At 37.1% G+C, this 22,277-nt stretch overlaps 1 protein-coding gene across 3 annotated transcripts in view; it reads left to right on the top strand.

Moving 5' to 3' along the window:
- macrod2 (mono-ADP ribosylhydrolase 2) overlaps positions 1-22,277 on the top strand; it is an 836,537-nt gene that overhangs the window by 779,741 nt on the left and 34,519 nt on the right. For all 3 annotated transcript variants that reach the window (XM_022685268.2, XM_022685265.2, XM_022685267.2), the window contains 5 exons: positions 5,407-5,463; positions 7,513-7,554; positions 11,889-11,954; positions 18,727-18,834; positions 20,240-20,302. In XM_022685268.2, the coding sequence (XP_022540989.2) occupies positions 5,407-5,463; positions 7,513-7,554; positions 11,889-11,954; positions 18,727-18,834; positions 20,240-20,302 (336 nt within the window). The remainder of the gene's footprint in view (positions 1-5,406; positions 5,464-7,512; positions 7,555-11,888; positions 11,955-18,726; positions 18,835-20,239; positions 20,303-22,277) is intronic.

The raw sequence follows: 22,277 nt of genomic DNA, 5'->3' as shown, positions 1-22,277 counted from the left end.
ACCCCCTATATTACACTATAATACCTCATACTTCCTTACATCTCATTGTACTCGATTATGCACCTTCTATATTCTGTATAGTACTCTACACCACTCTCTATACTCTATACCACCGTGCTGCCATAAACTACTATATACTACACAATATGGCCCTATACTACTGTATACTGCCCTATACAACTCTATAATACTTTATAACCCTATACTAAACTATGTTGTTTATACTACTCTGTATTCCCTTCTTTATACTTCCTAAAGTACTCTATACTCCTCTTAATTTTGAATACTAACCAATACTATTATGTACAGTTATATCCTACCCTATACTACACAATATAGCCCTATACTACTATATATCCCTCTATTAACCTTTAATACCTTATATTATTATACTACCTCATAATACTACCTTATACTTCTTATACTCTGTACTCCCCTAAACTCTCATGTACTACACTATACTACTCTGTAAAGTAATATGACACCCTATACAACCTATACTGCCCAGTATACTACTCTGTAAAGCCCAATACTACTCTATACTCCCCTATACAACTCTATAATACTTTATAGCCCTATACTACCCTATGTCATTTATACTACTCTGTACTCCCTTTATACCCTTTATTATTTTGTATACTAACCGATACTACTCCGTACAGTTATATCCTACCCTATACTACACAATATAGCCCTATACTACTCTATATCCCTCTATTACCCTTTAAACCATTATACCACTGTACTACTCTATACTTATTATACTCTGTACTCCCCTATACTACACTATACTACTCTGTAAAGTAATATAGCACCCTATACAACCTAAACTGCCCAGTATACTACTCTGTTCTTCCTTTACAACCCCATACTTTCCTATACTCCTTATACTACCCTGTTCAAGGTTGTCAAAGAAGCACATGGTTGAAAAAAACAAAGACGAGCCTCTTGTAGATTTGTTAAAAAAAAAGGAAAGACAATTACGTAATTACGCAATAGACACTGCTGAGTAGGTGTGCTTGCTTTTCTCAATCTGTCCTAAATGTCATCTGTCTATGTGTTTAGAGAGAGAGAGAGAGTGAGGGATACAGAGAGAGTGTGAGAAAGAGAGAGAGAGAACTTGATGGGCATATGACTTGTGAAAAAAAAGAGAGAGAGAGAGAGAGAGAGCAAGAAAAAAGAAAGAAATAAACAACAAATGGAAGAGCGACTTGCCATGAAGATCAGAGGGAATGCATAATGGTGGATAAATGTGTACACACACACACACACACACACACTCAGAGCTGTCTCATCCTTTTGCGTCTGTCCTGATGAGATGCGCGGAGATCCCTACAGGGACTGTGCTGCTAATGAGAGGAATGCTAAGGCTGCTGGATTGACTCCCTGTGATACTCAGAAGATCATCCCCATCACAGCATCATCATCACTAACAACAACTGGCAACATGGAGATCACTGGTGTCCAGCAGGCGTGATGCTGCCAGAGGAGCTTCTCATATTGTCTTTAGCGGAATTTCCATCCAACATGAAATTTGCGAATTGTAATATTATGGAAAAATTCTGTAAAAAACATTATTACACTAAGAAGAGGTGAAGAAGTTATTGATAGATACAGTGATACTACCCTCTACTCCCTATACAGTACTACCTTGTGCTATTATACCCTATACTCCCCATAATACTCCATACTATACTCTACTCCATTTATTACCCAGTGCACCCATATACACCCATATCCTACCATACATAGCAATGTGCAGCCTTATATTACCCTATATTTCCTATACTCCTTATACTACTCGATATTACCTTTTACATCCTATATGCACTATACTCTGCACTATCCCACATTACCTTCTAATACCCTATTCTACTCTCAACTCTCTTTACTCTCCTATACTAACCTACTGTATATTCCATACAGTACTCTATACTACCTTATACTCCTCTACAATACTCCATACTCCCTATACTGCTTTATGCTTGCCTATAATCCTTATAAATTTCTTCACTGCCGTGTAATCCCTATACATGTCTACACTGTTCTATACCCACTATACTCCTCAATACTACCATATACTTCCTATAATGCTCTCTGCTACCCTACAATCTATGTACTTCTCCACATTTCCCTATACTACCTTATTTGTCTTTACAATACCCAGTACTCCCTATACTGCTCTATGCTACACTGTAATAAGTCCTATTAATGTCTTCACTGCCGTACAATCCCTATACATCTCTACACTGTTCTATACTCAGTTTACTCCTCAATACTACCATATACCATCCTATATTTTTTTACATTACCCAATGCACCCTATACTGCTCTGTGCTACCCTATAATCCATATACTGCTCTACACTGCCCTATACTATCCTATACTCCTTTACACTACCCTATAATCCATATACTGCTCCATGCTACCCTATACTCATTTACACTACCCTATAATCCATATACTGCTCCATGCTACCCTATACTCATTTACACTTCCCTATAATCCATATACTGCTCTACACTGCCCTATACTACCCTATACTCCTTTACACTACCCTATAATCCATATACTACTCTACTCTGCCCTATACTACCCTATACTCCTTTACACTACCCTATAATCCATATACTGCTCCATGCTACCCTATAATCTCTATACTTCTTTGCATTACCCTATACTCCCTATACTGCTCCATGCTACCCTATACTCATTTACACTTCCCTATAATCCATATACTACTCTACACTGCCCTATACTACCCTATACTTCTTTACACTATAATCCATATACTGCTCTATGATACCCTATAATCCCTATATTTCTTTACACTACCCTATAATCCATATACTGCTCTATGATACCCTATAATCCCTATATTTCTTAACACTACCCTATACTCCATATACTGCTCCATGCTACCCTATAATCCATGTTCATCTGTACACTACCCTATACTCCCTATACTCCCTATACTGCTTTATGCTTCCCTATAATAATCCCTATTCATTGCTTCACTGCTGTATAATCCCTATACATCTCTACACTGCCCTATACTCCTCTATACTACCATATACTCCTTTCCACTACCCTATACTTCCTATATACCATATACTTCTCTGTGATAGCCTATACTCTCCAATTTGTAAGTTTTTTGTACATTTGTTCAACTGTAAAGTGTTTTGAAACCAGAGTAACTTTTAAGGAATCCTAATTTTAAGAGTTTTGAGTTTTGAGAGAGCAGAAAATGTTTTGAGATGGTTATTTACCAAAACTACACAGTTTAGTAAAGTTTCGCTGTCAGACAGTGTGCAGCATCGATTATGCTTCTGGGGATGAAATCTTTAGAAGAGGAAACTGGTTATAGTGCAGTGCTAAAATAAAACTGGAGGACTGTTGAGTTCCTGAATTCTAAAACTCATTAACTGCTATCCTTCTCCACTCTTCACTATCAAAATAAACAAGGAGCTTCCAGCTATGATCCTGTTTGCTTAAGGATTGTATTTGTTATGTATTTTATTTCTGAATCGAATGCTTTTGAATGTCAGCACAGGCTGAGATCGGGGTCAAAAACAGTGAAACAGGTCACTCTCGGCACACTCACTGAACATTTTCACAGATATAGCCAAAATGTTAGCGATATATGAACCGATTGGAAAAGTCTTGTTAAACATTGAATTTTGGTTTTATTTAGATTTTGTTACATTTTACACACATATCCAACTTTTTATGAGCTGTGGTTTTACATTTACTCGACCACAGAAAAGAGTGAACATAGCATGCTCTCAGTCATACGTTCAGAACAAGCACTTTTCAACCATTGAAGAGATGAAGAGTGCTCGGTGGAGTGCAGCTCATGAAGTGTCAGAAAAAAGGATAAAGAGAATAAAACAGAGCAGCGATGAGAAGCGTACACCAGCATGACCACCAGATACAAATCCCTGTTAGACCTTCAGAAAAGCACGGCTGGGTTAGGTCTCACTACAGATACATCAAAAGCCTGGACAAAGTCTTCTGGACAGTGGAGATCAAGCTTAGCCTGTACCAGAGCGACGGAAGAGGGAACATTCTGTCTCTGACCATCAAAAAAGGGTTGTGTCTCCATTTTCCTCCATTTTTTTGCATGGAAGGTATAAGAACTAGGCTGATTCTGAAGTCTAAAGAGGCGTCTTAATGGTAATAACTGGTTTTGATGTAGAAAAAAGTCTTTAAAGAGAGACCAAATGTGAAATTGATAATTCTAGAGAATGTTAAGAGTCTGTGATTGAAACGAAATGCCAGAAAACTGTAGTACATCTGTAATGTGATTTTTATGTAGTCATATGTTGATATCATTGATCTACATGGATTTTTACTCAATTTAAATCATTCTTTAATTGACACAGATCCAAATACGTGCCTAAAGGAAGTCAAAGGATAGTACATATTAGTATAGCACTTTCATATTAGGATTTTAGGATGTTACCCTACCCTAACACTAAAGCAAAAACAGTTTCAATCAACCATGCACTGTACAGTTGGATGTAGGGCATGTCAGTGTGTCTTTGCTATCGTAACGACGGGAAAAGTACAGCTTGAATGGATCGAAAAGCACTAAATGTGGAATAAAACAAATCAGTGTGTCACTTGCCATTCCCTTTTAGTAGAAGCAAAGTGCTCTCTGACTTTGGCGTATTGTTATTTTAAGGGTGCAGTGCAGGAAACTGGCCTGCTTGTTTACATTGGGAAAAAACAAAAAGACGAGCAGCTCATGTTATTGCAATGTTATTTTATTTAGTATTAAATTTATCGTTGATGTAAACGTTTGTTTGTGCACCATAAGTATATAGTCGTTCTATACCAGAACATACAGTAAATGTGCAAATGTACAAATATTTTTTTTACTTATTTAATAACTAAGAAGCTGATTACAACTAAACAGCCTGTTGCAGACAAAGCTGTCAATCACGCCATTCTTTAAAATACAGTAAAATATTGTTAAAAACTGATTTCTGGGGTCTAAAATAAAATGAAGACAGTGGAAAATAACTGTAGGTAATAGATACTGTTAAGACTTGATCCAGTGTGCATGTATTTAAACTGTACATACAGCAAAATAAGGTTAAAAGCTGATTTCTGGGGGCTAAAATAAAAATGAGTTAATAGAGACTGATAAGTTTTGATCCGGCGTGCATGTATTTAAACTGTACATCAGTTTATTCTCATACTATTTGTTTTGTGGTCTGACTGAAGAGCATTACTGGGTATTAAACCTAATGCTAACGGTATTTTTTCAGGGGCAGAAGAACTCTGCTCTGAATCAGGTTATGAGATCCTGATGCAGTGGAGTCTGAATGTAGCGTTAATGAGCTGACCATCCCTGACCTCCACCTGTTCCTGTGTGTTTTCCTCTCTTTCCTGTTTCAGATGATGCAGAGACAGATGCTTCTGGAGATGTTAACATGGAAAGTCAGGTAGAAGGAGGTGAGTATAGTGTCTGTAGTATAGTTACTGTTGTGTGTCAGTACTGTTAAAATGTGATTTTGGGCTTTTTTTTTTTGTCAATGTTCTGCCTGACGTTACACCACTAAATCTTAAAGCTCACCTTCCGCGAAAATCCGATTTTTCTTGTTTTTTGTGGAATACAGTAGGTCTCTCCGAGTTGAATGTGTACACCTGCACATTAAACTGTTTTGCAGCCCCCATTGTCTGCAGGAGCTAAGCAAAGAAATCCCCCCTCCCCCCCTCCGAAAAACGGGTGAATTTTGAATTATCTTTCTGCCTACGTAGGCAGAAACTCACAGACCAGCCCACCTTGGCTCGAGAAACTCCCAGAGGCGGAGCTGAAGCGATGCAACATCACCGCTCATCAGTTAGGAGGTGGGAGGCAGTGAGCGGCAGAGGGGCGGAGGGGCGTCGCAGTGCTCCTAGCCAATCAGAGGAGAGATATTTGCATGCTGTTTGCATGTATGAATATTCATGAGCAAAGCTGGAATCCGGTCATTTTGGACACACCCCTAAAACAGTCCATTAAAAAAGAGCTATACAGAGACACCTGAGCACTTTTTTTTTTACAAAAACGGCTCACATGTCATTCATTCATACTAGAGACCACAACTAGACATTTTAAAATGAAAGAAAAAACGACGGAAGGTGAGCTTTAAGGATTTCTATTCAAGCATTTAATAAAAAAACATGATTGATAAGGACCATTACTGAAAATCGTAATTGCAACTGTAATAGAAGATATATATAAAACTTTGTAAGTAAATCTGCTAATGTCAAAATATTATAAATAAAATCATAAAAAAGTTAATGTTCTCCAAACCTTTAGTTTCGTTAAGTTTGTCTAGTTTGAATTTGGGTTGATTCCTGTTACTAATTTAGAATTATTAAGTGGAGTAGTTAGCATATTAAAGGGTTAAAAAAATACCATAATAGACTATGGCTATATTTGCTCACAGCAGGTAAATGTGGGCCAAATCCTATGTATATTCAGGGCTCTTCACTATTTTTTTATGTAATCTAGTGTATATATATATAGATATAGATCTGAAAAAAGAGAGAGCACTTAAAAATGATGAATTTCATTGATTTTACCAAATTAAAAACCTCTGGAATATAATCAAGAGGAAGATGGATGATCACAAACCATCAAACCACCAAACTGAACTGCTTGAATTTCTGCACCAGGAGTAAAGCAGCATAAAGTTATCCAAAAGCAGTGTGTAAGACTGGTGGAGGAGAACATGATGCTTGAGAACAAGATGCATGAAAACTGTGATAAAAAAACAGGGTTATTATTCCACCAAATATTGATTTCTTGATTTTTTTATTGAACTCTTAAAACTCTTTATGAATATGAACTTCTTGGGGTTTTTTTGTATTATTTGAGGTCTGAAAGCTCTGCATCTTTTTTTGTTGTTGTTATTTCAGTAATTTTTCTGTTTATTTCTGTAAATAAATGCTCTAAATGACAATATTTTTATTTGGAATTTTGGAGAAATGTTGTCTGTAGTTTTTTTTTAGCTGTTTAAACATGCAAATTTAGCTCTTTAAATTACTTGTTGCAATGTTGGGTTAGCATAGCTAGCTTCAATATAATCAGTGTCCACAGCAGAAGCTGCTTTAGCCCGGAAATGAGATTGAGACCGATCAAATAGTCTGATCGAAGTTTGAGACACAGTTTCAGCCAAAGTCATTTAAATAATAGTAATAATTCTGTGTGATACACTAAGAGAATATATAGCAAACTTCATCTCAGTGCCGAGCGCCCTCATAATGACTGTACCAGCCTGTACCAGCATGGGTGATAAAGACGAGGCCTTTCTTCTTCAGACTGGGTTTTAATTTGGAGCTGAAGGGCTGATTAGATGGAGATTTGGCTGCTCTACTGTGGGATTACCCACACTCTTATATTCCAGTGCGCTCTAATGACAAGATAATAAGAAATGCCTTTCAGTGCAGTCTGCCACTGCTGGATGATTCTGATGAAAGAGAATATGCTCATCTTTATTTTCTGTCTGATTCTAGATGACGACATGGATACCGGTGGCACGCAAGTCCAGAAGCCAGGTATTATCTCCTGTATTACAAATTACCCCAGTCTCAGACTGGATTTCTGCCAGTCGATACGCAGCAAGATCTCTCTAAGTGTAATTTTAAATAATAAAACATCTCTGGAAAAAAAATAAAATAAAGAGATCACATAAAAACGACGAGTTTCTTTGATTTTACCAACTTGAAAATAATAATAACCTTCAAGATGAACTGCTTGAATTTTTGCAACAGGAGTGTAAAGCATAAAGTTATCCAAAAGCAGCGTGTAAGACTAGTGGAGGAGACAAACCAGGAATACACCAAATATTGATTATTTCTGAACTCTTAAAACTTCATGAATATGAACTTGTTTTCTTTGCATTATTTGAGGTCTGAAAGCTCTGCATCTTTTTTGTTATTTCAGCCATTTCTCATTTTCTGTAAATAAATGCTCTAAATGAGAATATTTTTATTTGGAATTTGGGAGAAATGTTGTCTGTAGTTTATAGAATAAAACAGCAATGTTCTTTTTGTTAAAACATAAACCTATAAATAGAGCTTCAATACAAAGACATAGCAAAGTAAAAAATTCTGCATGTACTGTTCATTTAAATTAATGAACAAAATCGAAACTGTAACGTGTTAAACTCTTCTGTCACCACTAGGTAATATTGTCATTTAGAGCATTTATTTACAGAAATAAACAGAAAAATTACTGAAATAACAACAACAAAAAAAGATGCAGAGCTTTCAGACCTCAAATAATACAAAAAAAAAAAAAAAACCAAGAAGTTCATATTCATAAAGAGTTTTAAGAGTTCAATAAAAAAATCAAGAAATCAATATTTGGTGGAATAATAACCCTGTTTTTTATCACAGTTTTTATGCATCTTGTTCTCATGCATCATGTTCTCCTCCACCAGTCTTAACCTCCAAATCCTAGGAGGTTAAATGTCCCATGCAATGGAAAAAAATAGATTGGCTGAGTGCAAGCAGGGCATTTTATATAATATAAAGAACTAAAAAACATTAGATAATCATCTCTGAATAAGTAATTGTTAGTCATTTTGATCAACTCATCTTTTGCTAGTTCATTTTATTCAATTAATAATTGAATGTTTGTGAAATAAATGAATATTTAGTTTGTATCTTCATTGGTTCAGTAGTGTGCTCTGCTGTATGACACTCTGTTTGATAGCGTGATATAGTGTGATATAGCGTGATATAGTGTGATATAGTGTGATATAGTGTGATATAGCGTGATATAGTGTGATATAGTGTGATATAGTGTGATATAGTGTGATATAGTGTGATATAGTGTGATAGCCTGGTTCTGTAATTCTGCATCAGAATGCCAGCCAGCACCGGAGGCTAATGGCCTCTAATTAGCATTGTGTGAACTGTGTGACTGAATCATCAGACACTTCCCTCAGTCTGAACAGAGCTGATAAATATCCTCAAATAGACTTTTAAACAGCAATACAAGTCGTATCTGATTTTTTTTTTTTAACGAGTAGAATCTCAAATTCAGATTTCACTAGATATAACCTGGAATAACATTTTTAGTAGTAATTGGTGTGATTGCAGTATATATTTATATATGTATATAGCATCACCTTAGCAGCCACCTAGCAACCACTTAGCGACACCATGGCAACAGCCACAGATACTATAGCAACACCTTACCAACCACCTAGCAACCGCTTAACAACACTTTAGCAACCACCACGGATACCATAGAAACACTTTAGCAACCACACAAACCATCAAACCAAGCTGAACTGCTTGAATTCTTTTGCACCAGGAGTAAAGCAGCATAGAGTTATCCAAAAGCAGTGTGTAAGACTGGTGGAGGAAGAGAACATGATGCCAAGATACATGTGATTAAAACTGTGATTAAAACAAATATTGATTTCTGAACTCTTAAAAACTGAATTATGAATATGAACTTCTTGTTTTCTTTGCATTATTATTTTTTGTTATTTCAGCCATTTCTTATTTTCTGCAAGTAAGAATAATAAATGCTCTAAATGAGAATATTTGTATTTGGAATTTGGGAGAAATGTTGTCTGTAGTTTATAGAATAAAAAAAACAACGTTCACTAAACTCAAACTTATAGCTTTAAATAGCAGAATCAGAGAAACTGATTCAGAAACTGAAGTGCTATTTTTATTTTATTTTATTTATTATTATTTTTTTTTTTCATAGCTGAATATGCAAGCTTAAATCAGTAGCAGCAGCCACGTAAACCAGTCCATATGAAATATAGGAGTTATATATATATATATGTGTGATAATTAGAACAAAAGCAGCATTACTCTCTGGCTGCATTGCTGCGTAGCGGTGATGCAAAGCTAAAAGCCGCAGACTTGTCCAGACTGATCAGCTCCATTCAGTGTGAGAAGGAAACTGCTCATTATATTCAGTGCCAGACTATCAGTTAAAGTGTTTGTTTTGTGCGTGTGTGTGTGTGTGTGTGTGTGTAGCTCTTGCCCATGTGGGAATTGGGGGGTAAAAATAAAAGGGAAAAAGCATTGCTTGTCAGCATAATGTAAAGACGTCCAAGTCTTTTCGCTCGACTTCCCGTACAGAATTCATTTAGCACGCGGTCGGCAGCGTCTGGCAGCGCTCGGCACATGTCAGATACGGTCATTACTGAGGGGACGCACAAACGCGGGCATGTTCCTTTAATGAGACACCTCACACACACACACAATCACACACAATCACACAATCACACACACACTCACATTCATCTATAAATGGGCCACTCAAATTTTTTCAGTCCAACATTTGTGGAAATGCGGATACTACACTGCAAAAAATCTTAACAAGTGAAATTTTCTGAATTTAAGGAAATAAATCTTATTTTCTTCTCTGATAAGACTTTTTCTCTTACTAAGCATTGTGTGTAAGTGTTAGATTATTTTGCTTATTTTAGGGATAATTATCTTAATCATTCTTACTTAGAATTTGTACCTTATTTTAAGTAATTTAACTCAAAATAATCACAGCCAATCAGCAATCAAGTTATTCTGATTCTTGTGTCCAAAAACAGGGACTTTTTTGTTTGATTTAGGTGTTACTTCACTAATTTTGAGACTTTGCCATTGCTTTTTGTAAGATATCTTATTAAGAAAATTTTGCTTGCCCCATTGGCAGATTTTTTTTTTGCTTAATATACATATATTTGTATATTTAGTTTTTTGAATAGCCGTGAAAAACACTTTATTTCAGTAATTCAGTTCTAAAATGTGAAACTCATATATATTATATATAGATGTATGAAACACAGAGTGATCTATTTTAAGTGTTTATTTATTTTACTGTTGAAGTAAGATTGTGGATTATAGCCAATGAAAACCCAAAAATCAGTATCTCAGGAAATTTGAATATTATACAAAAAAAACAATTGGTACTTTTGGTAAGTAGTGTTGGAGTCCTGCTGGAAAATGAAATCTGCATCTACATGAAAGTTGTCAGCAGAAGGAAGCATGAAGTGCTGTAAGTGCTTGGTCTTATATAATATTCAAATTTTCCGAGACACTGATTTCTGGGTTTTCATTGGCTGTAAGCTTCATAATCATTAACAATAAAATAAATAAATGATTGTTACAATCTTGTTACAATTTGGTCTTGTTACAATTGGTCTTGTTACAATTTGGTCTTGTTACAATTTGGTCTTGTTCCAATTGCTCCTGTTACAATTGGTGTTGTTACAATTTGGTCTTGTTACACTTGGTGTTGTTACAATTTGGTCTTGTTACAATTTGGTCTTGTTCCAATTGCTCCTGTTACAATTGGTGTTGTTACAATTGGTGTTGTTACAATTTGGTCTTGTTACAATTTGGTCTTGTTCCAATTGCTCCTGTTACAATTGGTGTTGTTACAATTTGGTTTTGTTACAATTTGGTCTTGTTACAATTTGGTCTTGTTCCAATTGGTCCTGTTACAATTGGTCTTGTTACATTTGGTCTTGTTACAATTTGGTCTTGTTACATTTGGTCTTGTTATAATTTGGTCTTGATTTAGCTGGCATTTTCTGCAATGCTGCTTTTACCTCATTTATTAAATGGGTCTGTTTTTCATGTTTTTTTTTATTTATCATGTGTGTGTGTGTGTGTGTGTGTGTGTGTATGCATGTGTGTCAGGTATGGAGACATGGCAGCTGGATGACAGGCGGTGAAATGTTCCTGATAAAGTGTTCTGGCATTAAAAGAGCTGTTTTACACCGAGTTTAAAGTGCGGGAGATTTATGCCTGAGCAGATCAGAAACAGAAACCCATTTATACACAGCCTGACTGACACCTGTCTCACCCAGCTCTGAAAAAAATCATTTAAAACTCTTTATCTTATTTTATTTCCCCAGAAAACGACCCTCCACCTCCTCCACCTGCTGAAACCCAGGAGGATGAAAATGATACAGCTGAAGAAGGTAATAACGCATCGCTCCATCTGATTCCATCTGACGCACAAATACGCCTCAAATGCGCGTCCTAATAGTTCTGATGATCTCTGGGTTTTACAATGAACGGGCTGTAAATCGTATGCCGTATATAAATATATATGGCAATAAAAAATAAATAAATAAATACATAAATAAATAAATGTATATATATATATATATATATATATATATATATATATATATATATATATATATATATATATATATATATATATATATATATCGCTGTTATGAGTTATCTGTGTATGAGAATAAACACAGGTAATTTAAAGGGGCACTAAACCCCCTAATTTTAGCTGAGTCCACCCTCAACTCAAAGTTAAAAAAGGCTGGGCTACTTTGGGAGAGGCACTGGGTGTTGTATGGGTTTAGAGGTGCGGCAGGAGGGAGAGCTGATTGGCTGATCTGCAGCAGCAGTGTGCCTCTGATAGCGAGATGTGAGACACAGATGGTTGGACGTCGTCAGCAAGGGGGGGCGGGATTTTTTATTGCATTATTGACTAATTTGCATATTGTGACTTTCTGCGTACCAAAGTACATAAACACATCATCCTCGCCTATAGCACAGCTGAACCTGAGAGGAGCTGCAGAGGCAGAAATAACCACAAAAAGAGCGTTTTTTAAAGGTTAGGAAATGTTTATAGAAATTTTAAGCAGGACTGGTATATTTTATTACTTCAAAAGAACACATTTCAGATATTCATGGAGATAAATATTTTTTTGGAGTAAACCAAAACACACACCCCTCTTTCCCACCATCATGGATAATGTGTGATAAAGTGTTTCGGCAAGTCTGTTCAAGTTAAAATAAAAACAGAATTAGCGAAAAGTCTTAAACAGCATTGGTTACAATTGGGATTGTTGTGTGGTTTGGTCTTATTACAATTTGGTCTTGTTACAATTTGGTTACAATCTTGTTACAATCTGTTCGTGTTACAATTTGGTCCTGTTACAATTGGTCTTGTTACAATTTGGTTACAACCTTGTTACAATACTCCAAAACACACACCCTCTTTCCCACCGTCATGGATAATGTGTGAAGGCACCAAAACACTCTTAACACCTGCGAGTGCTCTGCTTCCTCCAGTGTTCAGCAGCTGATTGGTTATACTAGTATCTGTAGGTGTGCTGAGAGCTGTATTCAGAGTGTATAAAGTGTATAAAGTGTACTGGTGAGTGTTTAAGCTGCAATTTTCCTCCCCACTGAAAAGCAATCAGCCAAGACAGCGCCCCCTTCAGCCCACCTGTGTGCTGCCGCCCCTCGCCTGCGGGTGTTGTGTCGCATTTCGCTGTGGGATGGTGAGGGACGAAATGGATGGTTTTGGCAGCTCTACTGCAGAACCAGGTGCTGGCTGGCACCACACCAATGAATCCTGCTCCAACCCAGCCCATTTAGATAGAGTAGTGTGTGTGTGTGTGTGTGTGTGTGTGTGTTAGAGAGAGAGAGATTGGCAAAACCCAAAGCGACTAAAAGCATCACTTTCAAACAGCTGCTCCATCTTTACCCAAAAGTGCAACAATCTGAAAAAAATAAGATACCACTAAAAATTGAAAACCTCTGAAATATAATCAAGAGGAAGATGGATGATCACAAACCATCAAACCACCAAACTGAACTGCTTGAATTTTTGCACCAGGAGTAAAGCAGCATAAAGTTATCCAAAAGCAGTGTGTAAGACTGGTGGAGGAGAACATGATGCCAAGATGCATGAAAAAAACTGTGATTAAAAACCAAACCAGGGTTATTCCACCAAATATTGATTTCTGAACTCTTAAAACTTTAAGAATATGAATATGATATGAATATGAATATGAACTTGTGTGTTCATATTTTGAAAGCTCTGCATCTTAAGTAAGTTAAGTAAAACTAAGCGAAGTAAACAAAACCATAATTGTAACTCGATGTCAATCGAGTACATCTACACAGATTTCTTTGGAGAGTAAAGTGCTTCAGTTTATTTAAAGTAAGCTTAGATTTCCAGATTTCCACTAAGGCTGGGTGCAGCAGCATTAGCACGTTTAGCGCTAGTAAATGCTGCCCGACAGCGCTACACTAAGGAAACCTTAGTGTTTCGGTAAGACAGGGCGATATCAGCTAGCAGTTCGTCCCATGTAGCTTATTTTAATACAGTAAACACACATTAATATTAGGCATGCATTAGGCTACATTAGGCTCTAGATTAAAAGGTGCATTGATAGTTTTTGGGAAAATGAAAGGATTTGAAGTGCGCCTCATGATACAGTAACTGGACTAAATGTGCAGAATGCACTGTTATAAAAAGGCAATCACCCTTGGTTCAGACTCTGAACTAGATTTTAGCGCAGTAAGAGTGTAAAGTAAGAGTATATATAAGAATTAAAGAACCTACAAACTCACATTTATTCATTTCTCTCTCCCGGTGGAGTGAGGTCAACCTCCAGCTCCACAGACACTGATTTCCATTGTACAGCGGCTCATCCCGGCCTTGTAGGAGCGTCGTAAACAAAATTCATGATGTGTGATTACTGCGGAGTCAGCTCGGAGGAGTTTATCGCCGCTCACTCGGTGACTTTGGAAGAGGGAGGCGAATCGCTCGGTGGAAACGTAGAGGAGGAATGTGAAATCTGAAACGCTCTGATGAGAAGGAAAGGTTAGAGTACAGAACTTTTCAGCACTGTCGCCACAAACATTACCCTGTATCTCTGCAGTGAAGCTTTAAAGAACGGAAAAATAATGATGTGATAGTGATAGTCAGAAACCCAATTCATTATGGACTGTTTTTGTTGGTTTACTTGTAATGAAATGCTGCCTTTTATCTGCAGAAGCTAACAGTGCAGGTCCGGCTCCTGCGGTCAGCTTTATTAGCAATCCTCCTACATTGTTGGTCCACCTTGATGGTTACAAAGGCTGTAGCTCATCAGTTGATTTACTGGGTGTTATAGTTTCCTCTAAAACTGGGGTATTTAATAGGCAGACTCCAGTTAAAGTCCACTTCCAAAGGGACTGCATATATTTATGTAAATTTAAACATAAATTCATTTACTATCATTAAGATTAATAATTTAATTTTCCTGGCAAACCCTTAATGTGTGAGGGTGAGCATTATCCTGCTGAAATATGCCAGGGGCATATAAATATAAAAAATATGACTTGTGCAGCTCAAAACGCTCAAAAGTCATGAACTCTTAATCATTCTCTTAATGAATCACCAGTGTGTTTAATTCTGGCCGTAACGTAAAAAATAAACCAATCAGTGTGCCAGTCGTCATTGCCTTTAACACCCAGGTGAGCTCTGACTTTGGCGTGTTCGTATCTTAACAGTGCGATGCTTTTGTGTGTCTCAGCAGAGACAGTGCTGAGCTGCTTGTTCACACTGTGAATTAAGATACACCAGCAGATACACTCATTTAAGAGAACAGCAATGTAATTTTATTCTTTATTCTGTTTATAAAGAATAATTCTGGGGGTGTCTGAGCGCTGGGAGCACCTATAGGACACTAACTCTAATGATTGGCTGTTGGCTGTTGTCAGGGTTTTAATTAGTCAGTGGAGCTCCTGTGTTTTCAACACGCCAGAAATGTACCTGAACACACCTCACTGTAGATTTATTCCTAAACTCTGATGCTATTTTAACAGTGCAGGAGCACGTTGTGAAAATAGACTGTTGACGGTGTGTAAGATAGCAATGAACATCCCGACGCTTCTTTCTTTGGCAGGGTGTATGATAGGGCTGCCAGTGTCTAATCAGTCCACAAAGCAATGCTTTACTGTATATATTACCATAGTTTGCAGCAGTTTAGGAATCAGCTAGTTTTATATAATGAAATGGTTCATAAAGGCAAATTTTGGGTAGTTACACCCAATAACCTGGAAATTCACTGGACAATTTTATAGCGGAAATATACAACAGTCCAGTGAGTGTACCGCTCACAGATACACCCATACCGCCTTCATGCTACACTCTCACCTACTAAATTATGGAACCTCCCTCCAGCCTCTAGGCTGCAGAGCTCACTCAGGGAATGACTGGCTGTCTGTAACTCACTTTTACACCAGCTCAGTGGAGGAAGCACAGATTTCCCCCATAAAAAATATGAACGCTGAGGTCGGGCAGGCAGCCACACTGTAAAAAAAAAATATATATATATTTTTTTATGGCAGCAGGGGTGTCTGAAAAACAAAAAACTGTAAAAAAGTCCTATAAGATTGCAGTTATAAAGTGTATTTGACATAGATATCCAGAACCAATCAAAACACACCTGTACAGTACACCTCTTTTATGATTTTTTAATATTAATAATTGTAATATTAGTATTGAAGGCCATATTAAAGCTATACAGGAACACATGCAGATCTATTCTGTAAATAAAACGTGTTAAACAAACCAAAATCTGTTTTATACTTTAGATTCTTCTAAGTTCTAAGATCTGAACACTTTTGGTGTCTTCATGAGCTAGAGTAAGTTTTACAAAGAAATCTTAATTTGACGAATTTTTTTGCAACTACAGAATTGTTTTGTGATGTCACACAGCACATATAAATATATTTATGCGATACATATTTATTTATATATAGATTTTTTTCTATTCTTGTCATTTTATTCATGTTTTTATTATTTATGTGTATTTACTTTGTTACCACGGAAAGACTGTAGATTCTATAAAAAAAAAATGAATGAAAAAATTTCGTTGTTTTTTTTAGTTTTCTTCATCAAACATGTATACTTTTAAAATAAAATAATAATAATAACATAAACATAAGAAATCTTATACAATTTTCACTTATAGAATTTTCACTTAACATTGGCAGTTGAAATATGTTAAAACAAATGAGTATATGCGTAAGAATAGTGTTTTTGTGTAAAATTATTAAAAAAATCTTTTTTTTATAATTTTTTTGTAATTTTTTTACAGTAATTTCAGAAAAAAATGCTTGGAAAATGATTTTTTTTTTTTAATTATTATTTTTTTATTTATTTTTTTATTTACAGTTCTGCCAGTAGTGTAGCATCAGACGTGGTGCGCTCCACCTGAACGATTCTTCTTTATTGGAAGCTTTAACATACAGTTGAGGAATGGTCTTACATGCACTGGCAAACACACACACACACCCTACACAAACACACACACACACACCTCCCAGCATGCCGTTCTCCCGCAGTAGGAGGCAGGTTTAAGTTATGCTCGGTTTGCCGTGACGCTGGACGGTCATGCAAGGACGCTCCTCCAGGTCTCTCACATTAGGGTGCACCACCTTCCAAAAATCGGTAAAAAACAAGAGAAGGTAGCCTCTTTCTCTCTTTCTCTCCTTCTCTCTCTCTTTCTCTCTCTCTCTTTCACCCCACCGCCCCCGGATCGATACGGCCTCGGCTGGGCTCTCCGGGGAGCGGTGTGGGAGTGTGTTACCGCAGCCGCTGGCCGTCAGCTGCCTCGTGGAGCATGGGAACGAGTCGGGAGTGAAGAGATCAGGTGTTAGCGTGCTACGCTGGAGGGGCTCAGTGTGCTGACACAATACCTGCTCCATCCTTCCAAACGAGAAATTAAAGAGCAGTGTCAGGTGTAATTAACTTCTTCTAGGCAGGTGAAGCTTTAAAGAACGGTAGAATGGAAATACCATGGGGTTTAGTGCGTTTAGAAGGGTGTAAAATACCTACCTGTACCGTCTTTATCTTTGATTGTGTGACGCTGCATTTTCTGTAGCATTGTTTCTCCAATAATCTTCTGCAACAATTACATCACAAGATTTATTTCAATCCAGTGTTTCTGGATTAATTTTTCACCAAGATCTTGCAGCAGCAGCATTGATGATGGTAGAGTCTGACCAACCGCTGCACAAAGCAGCTCTTCTCCATCCAGCACTTTATCCCAAAGATTCTCAATGAGGTTAAGATCTGGACTCTGTGGTGAACTCTCTCTCAATCCATGTGTGAAAATGATAAATGATGATCTCATGCTCCCTGAACCCTGAACTCTTTCATAATTCCAGCTCCATCAATCCTGATATTGTTCATCTTGGAATATGAAGAAAAATTAATCCACTGATGGAAGAATAACCTGGTCTATATTCAGTATATTCAGGTAGTCAGCTGACCTCATTCTTTCAGCACATACTGTTACTGAACCTAAACCTGCAGACCAACTGCAGCATCAACCAACCAACACATCATTTACTCACTTACATCCAGGTGGAGACTTTTATCTTAGTCAAAAAGGTTTCAAAAGTTTGGACACACCTTAATATTCTCTTAATTATATATATATATATATATATATATATATATATATATATATATATATATATATATATATATATATATAATGATGAAATTGGCACTCATCAGGACCGCCCCAGGAAAAGTTTGCGAGAAGAGCGAGAGTTTCCTCTGTTGTACAGGATGAGTTCATCATCAGAGTTACCAAACAGCTCCCTGTATAAGAGCACCTAAAAACTTCACATTAGGAGTATTTTTATTTTGTTTAAAAGTAATTTTAAGTTACTACATGATTACTTCTGTGTTCCTTCATAGTCTGATAGATCACTTTCCTTTCATTTTTCATAGTATACAATGCATATTTTATCTAAGAGTCATTCTATATAATGTTTCCTTTAATATGCTAGTCGCTATCACTGTATATTGTTTGATTTAAAAAATATATTATAAAACAATTGCAGTTCTATTGTCTGTACTGTATAATGCATGCTAATGTAAGGTTAGCATAGCTGATCTAATGTGTTTTGTGTTTTATATGTGTGTTATAGTGGTGAAGGATGAAAAACCAGCAGAAGAGCCCAAAACTAAAGAAGAAGAAGAGAAGAAGCAAGAACAGAAGATGGAAGAGAAGATGGGAGGGTTAGATAATGCAGCTGGTAAGCTGAAAACTTTAATTTTACTCATTACAACATATATTGTATAATAATAATAAGTCACATGATGCTGCATAGAACATACAAATAACAATGCACTTATAATCCAACTTATACTGGAATTTATTTTTTTTAAATACGTGCACACTTGGTTTTATTGCACATTGCATTATCATGATTATTATTATTATTTTTTTTATTATTATTTATTTATTTATTCCTTGATTTATTTTAAAGTGAAAATGAATGTAATTTATCAAATAAAATATTTTCTGACGATTACTCTTTTATATAATAATTACAATAAAACCTTGGCAATCCTAGGTACAGTTACTATCTGATTATATCTGATTATTAAAGTAATTTGATGAAGAGAATCAGTAATCAGATTTTTCTCACTGCATTACCTGCTAAAATCTAAATCTTAGCCAGTTAAAACCTTTTAAATCTAGCGGTCTAAAGCGCTGCCAATAAGAAAACCTCCTGAATTTCCTGTATTATGCTAAATTACCTTACAAAAGAAATACAAACGATAGATTATATAACTTAAAATAAGTACAATGATGTTTAAAACAAGTTGTTAGTTCTAATAGAAAACTTTTTTTTTAATAGTGTAAAAATGAGAAATATTAGACATTTTTGAGACTTTTAAGAGAATTTCACAGACATGTCGAGTAGCATCACAGCGGTGCTAACCCTCGGAGGAAAGTGCCTACAGCGACTCTGGTGGTTCTGATACAGCAGTTCACAGATGCAGCCTTGTGCTGATGATCCACATCACCCTATAGGAGTGATGAAGGGAAAGAGCAAAAGAGCACCATCTACTGTACTGTACCCACCCAGAGAGAAACAGCTAGACCAACAACTGTGCTCTCTCAGGGCTCCGGCAGCTGATGGCAAGCTGTATGAACGGTACTGATTACAGTGGCAGGATATTAGGATGTACCGTCTCTATAACACTTTTTATTGAAACTCCTTGCAGCTGAGAGAGAGAGCTGTGTGTATATACCCACGTGTTTATGCCCGTGCGTTTATGCCCGTGCGTTTATGCCCGTGCGTTTATGCCTGTGTGTTTGGCCTGATAAACAGCCTCCGCAGCTGAAATGGTCCCCTCGCTCCTCGCTCATGCCCTTGATAGATTATTCAGACTAAGGCACACCCGCTCGCCTTCCATTTACAAGTGGACTTCAAATTTGTCTCCAGGCGCCGTTATTAAAAATGATAACTGTAATCTGGCTGCCTGCTGGCCATAGCGTTCGGAGGGGCCGGCTTTCAGCGGGGTAATAAAGCAGGCCGGGCTGTTGGCCTGTTTGAATTATGAATAAAACAGTTGGAGAGCTGAGTGTGTTAGGATGGGGGTGAATTTTTTTAATCCTTTAATTTGGTAATTCATCTTTCTCTCTCATAGCGGACAGCGGAAAGGAGACGACTCCGGATGATCCTGCTGAAACACCGGCAGGGCCGGGGGAAGGTAGGGTCAACTGCTCTCTTTCATCACTTACATTCTTACTGCCGATATAAAGATGTCAGCAGAGTTATGTGCAGGAGTGCAATAGAAAAACAGTGCTCGGGTTTAAGATGTTTAAAGAAAACCAAAAGCCGACAACCAAACTTGTTTGCAGGTTTTCATTAATTTGTTCCTTTTTTATTTCACTATTGCATTATTAAATTAAATATCTTAAAATGAAAGAATCAGGGGCTCCGAGTGCTGCCACTATCCTGTTCATGTACATGTAGCTTACCATCAGCTGCCGGAGCCCCGAGAGAGCACAGTCATCCTTGCTGTTTCTCTCTGGGTGGGTACAGTACAATAGATGGCGCTCTTTTGCTCTTTCCCCTCATTCTTTCCACTCCTAGGGTGATGTGGATCAGCACAAGGCTGCATTGCGTCTACACACATACCCACAAAGCACAATGCATTTACCTCAGCAGTGCTATTCTAATGACGAATTTACCTCAGTGGAGCCACACAAGTTACATATAAAATGAGTAAAATTGACACAAAGAAAGACATCCAGTCTTTTAGTACACAAACATATCTCGCCATATGTCACCAAAAAAACAACTTAACAGGAGAAACTTGAAATTTTTTTTAAGAGTTCAGAAATAATCAATATTTGGTGGAATAATAACTCTGGTTTGGTTTTTAATCACAGTTTAATCTCATGCATCTTGGCATCATGTTCTCCTCCACCAGTCTTACACACTGCTTTTGGATAACTTTACTATGCCTTTACACTCCTGGTGCAAAAATTCAAGTAGTTCAGCTTGGTTTGATGGTTTGATGGCTTGTGATCATCCATCTTCCTCTTGATTATATTCCAGAGATTTATAATTTGGTATTTTATGATGTATAATGAAGTATACACTGAAAAAGATATAGGACTACAGTCTATAATTATAGGAGCTGATCAAATAGAGAGTGATTATAGAAATGATGAATAGTGTTATTACTGTGGCTGATCTGTGTATGCACCACAGTGTGTCCGCATACCAAAACCATCCGTACACAGGCTTTGATTGGTACAGTGGTTTTATAGGTTCTGCGGATGATACTGTACATGCAGGTGGTGCGCTGGGATCTGTAAGTTTGTGAAAGATGAATTAAAATGAAGCTGCTTTAGCCTATAGCCTCGTATGAATAAATCCTGCTCCGGGTGGTCCCGCCGAGCTGCCGGGCGGCGGTGCTGAGCTGGTGCTGGTAGATGGGTAAGATTTAATGTAATGGCTGTGGAGCTTCAGCAGCTTCGCCGCCGCCTGACTGTCGTACACGGCACACCGAGCCGACGAGCACAAATTACTGTTTACCTTCAGATATTAAGAGAAAAGACTACTGTACTCTGAGCTGTAAAATACACTGATATAAAAATATGCTGCTTCGGGGGGGCAGCTTTTTCATTATTATGAATATTGTTGTTGTGCAGAGTGAGAGAAAAGTCTCCAGCATGAGGAACCAATTAAACTTCAGTTCAACTTTATTGTTCGCTTATTTATTATTATATTATTTAAGATATCTTAAGAATAAGAAATTCAAGAACAGATCAGAAAACAAAGTCACTGACGTCTATCAGTCTGGAAAGTCATTTGTAAAGGATGTCCTTCCGCTAAAATCCACTTGTTCTTGTTTTTAAGTGAAATACAGTAGGTTTCTCTAAGTTGTTTATGATGCTGCACATGATGAAACTCTTCCTCAACCTCTTCTTCATTCTCTGCAGCAGCTAGTAAAAGAAAATATTCAGAAAAAACGAGTCGATCAGGAAAAGCACCGTGTCTTCATCAACCTATGAATTAGTATATTAGTATTCATGGCCCCGCCCACCTCAGCTCGTGACCGCCCACAGGCAGAGCTAAAGCCAATCAGCGACGCTGTCTCATCAGATAGGAGATAACTAACAGTGCTAGGAACAGCATGCAGTAAATTCCTGTGTTATTTGTGCGAATAACAC

This window comes from Astyanax mexicanus, chromosome 7 (genome assembly GCF_023375975.1).
Source record: "Astyanax mexicanus isolate ESR-SI-001 chromosome 7, AstMex3_surface, whole genome shotgun sequence".
Classification (NCBI taxonomy): Eukaryota; Metazoa; Chordata; class Actinopteri; order Characiformes; family Acestrorhamphidae; genus Astyanax; species Astyanax mexicanus.
The sequence above is the reverse complement of the archived record's forward strand: the minus strand, read 5'-3'. Positions and strand labels throughout refer to the sequence as shown.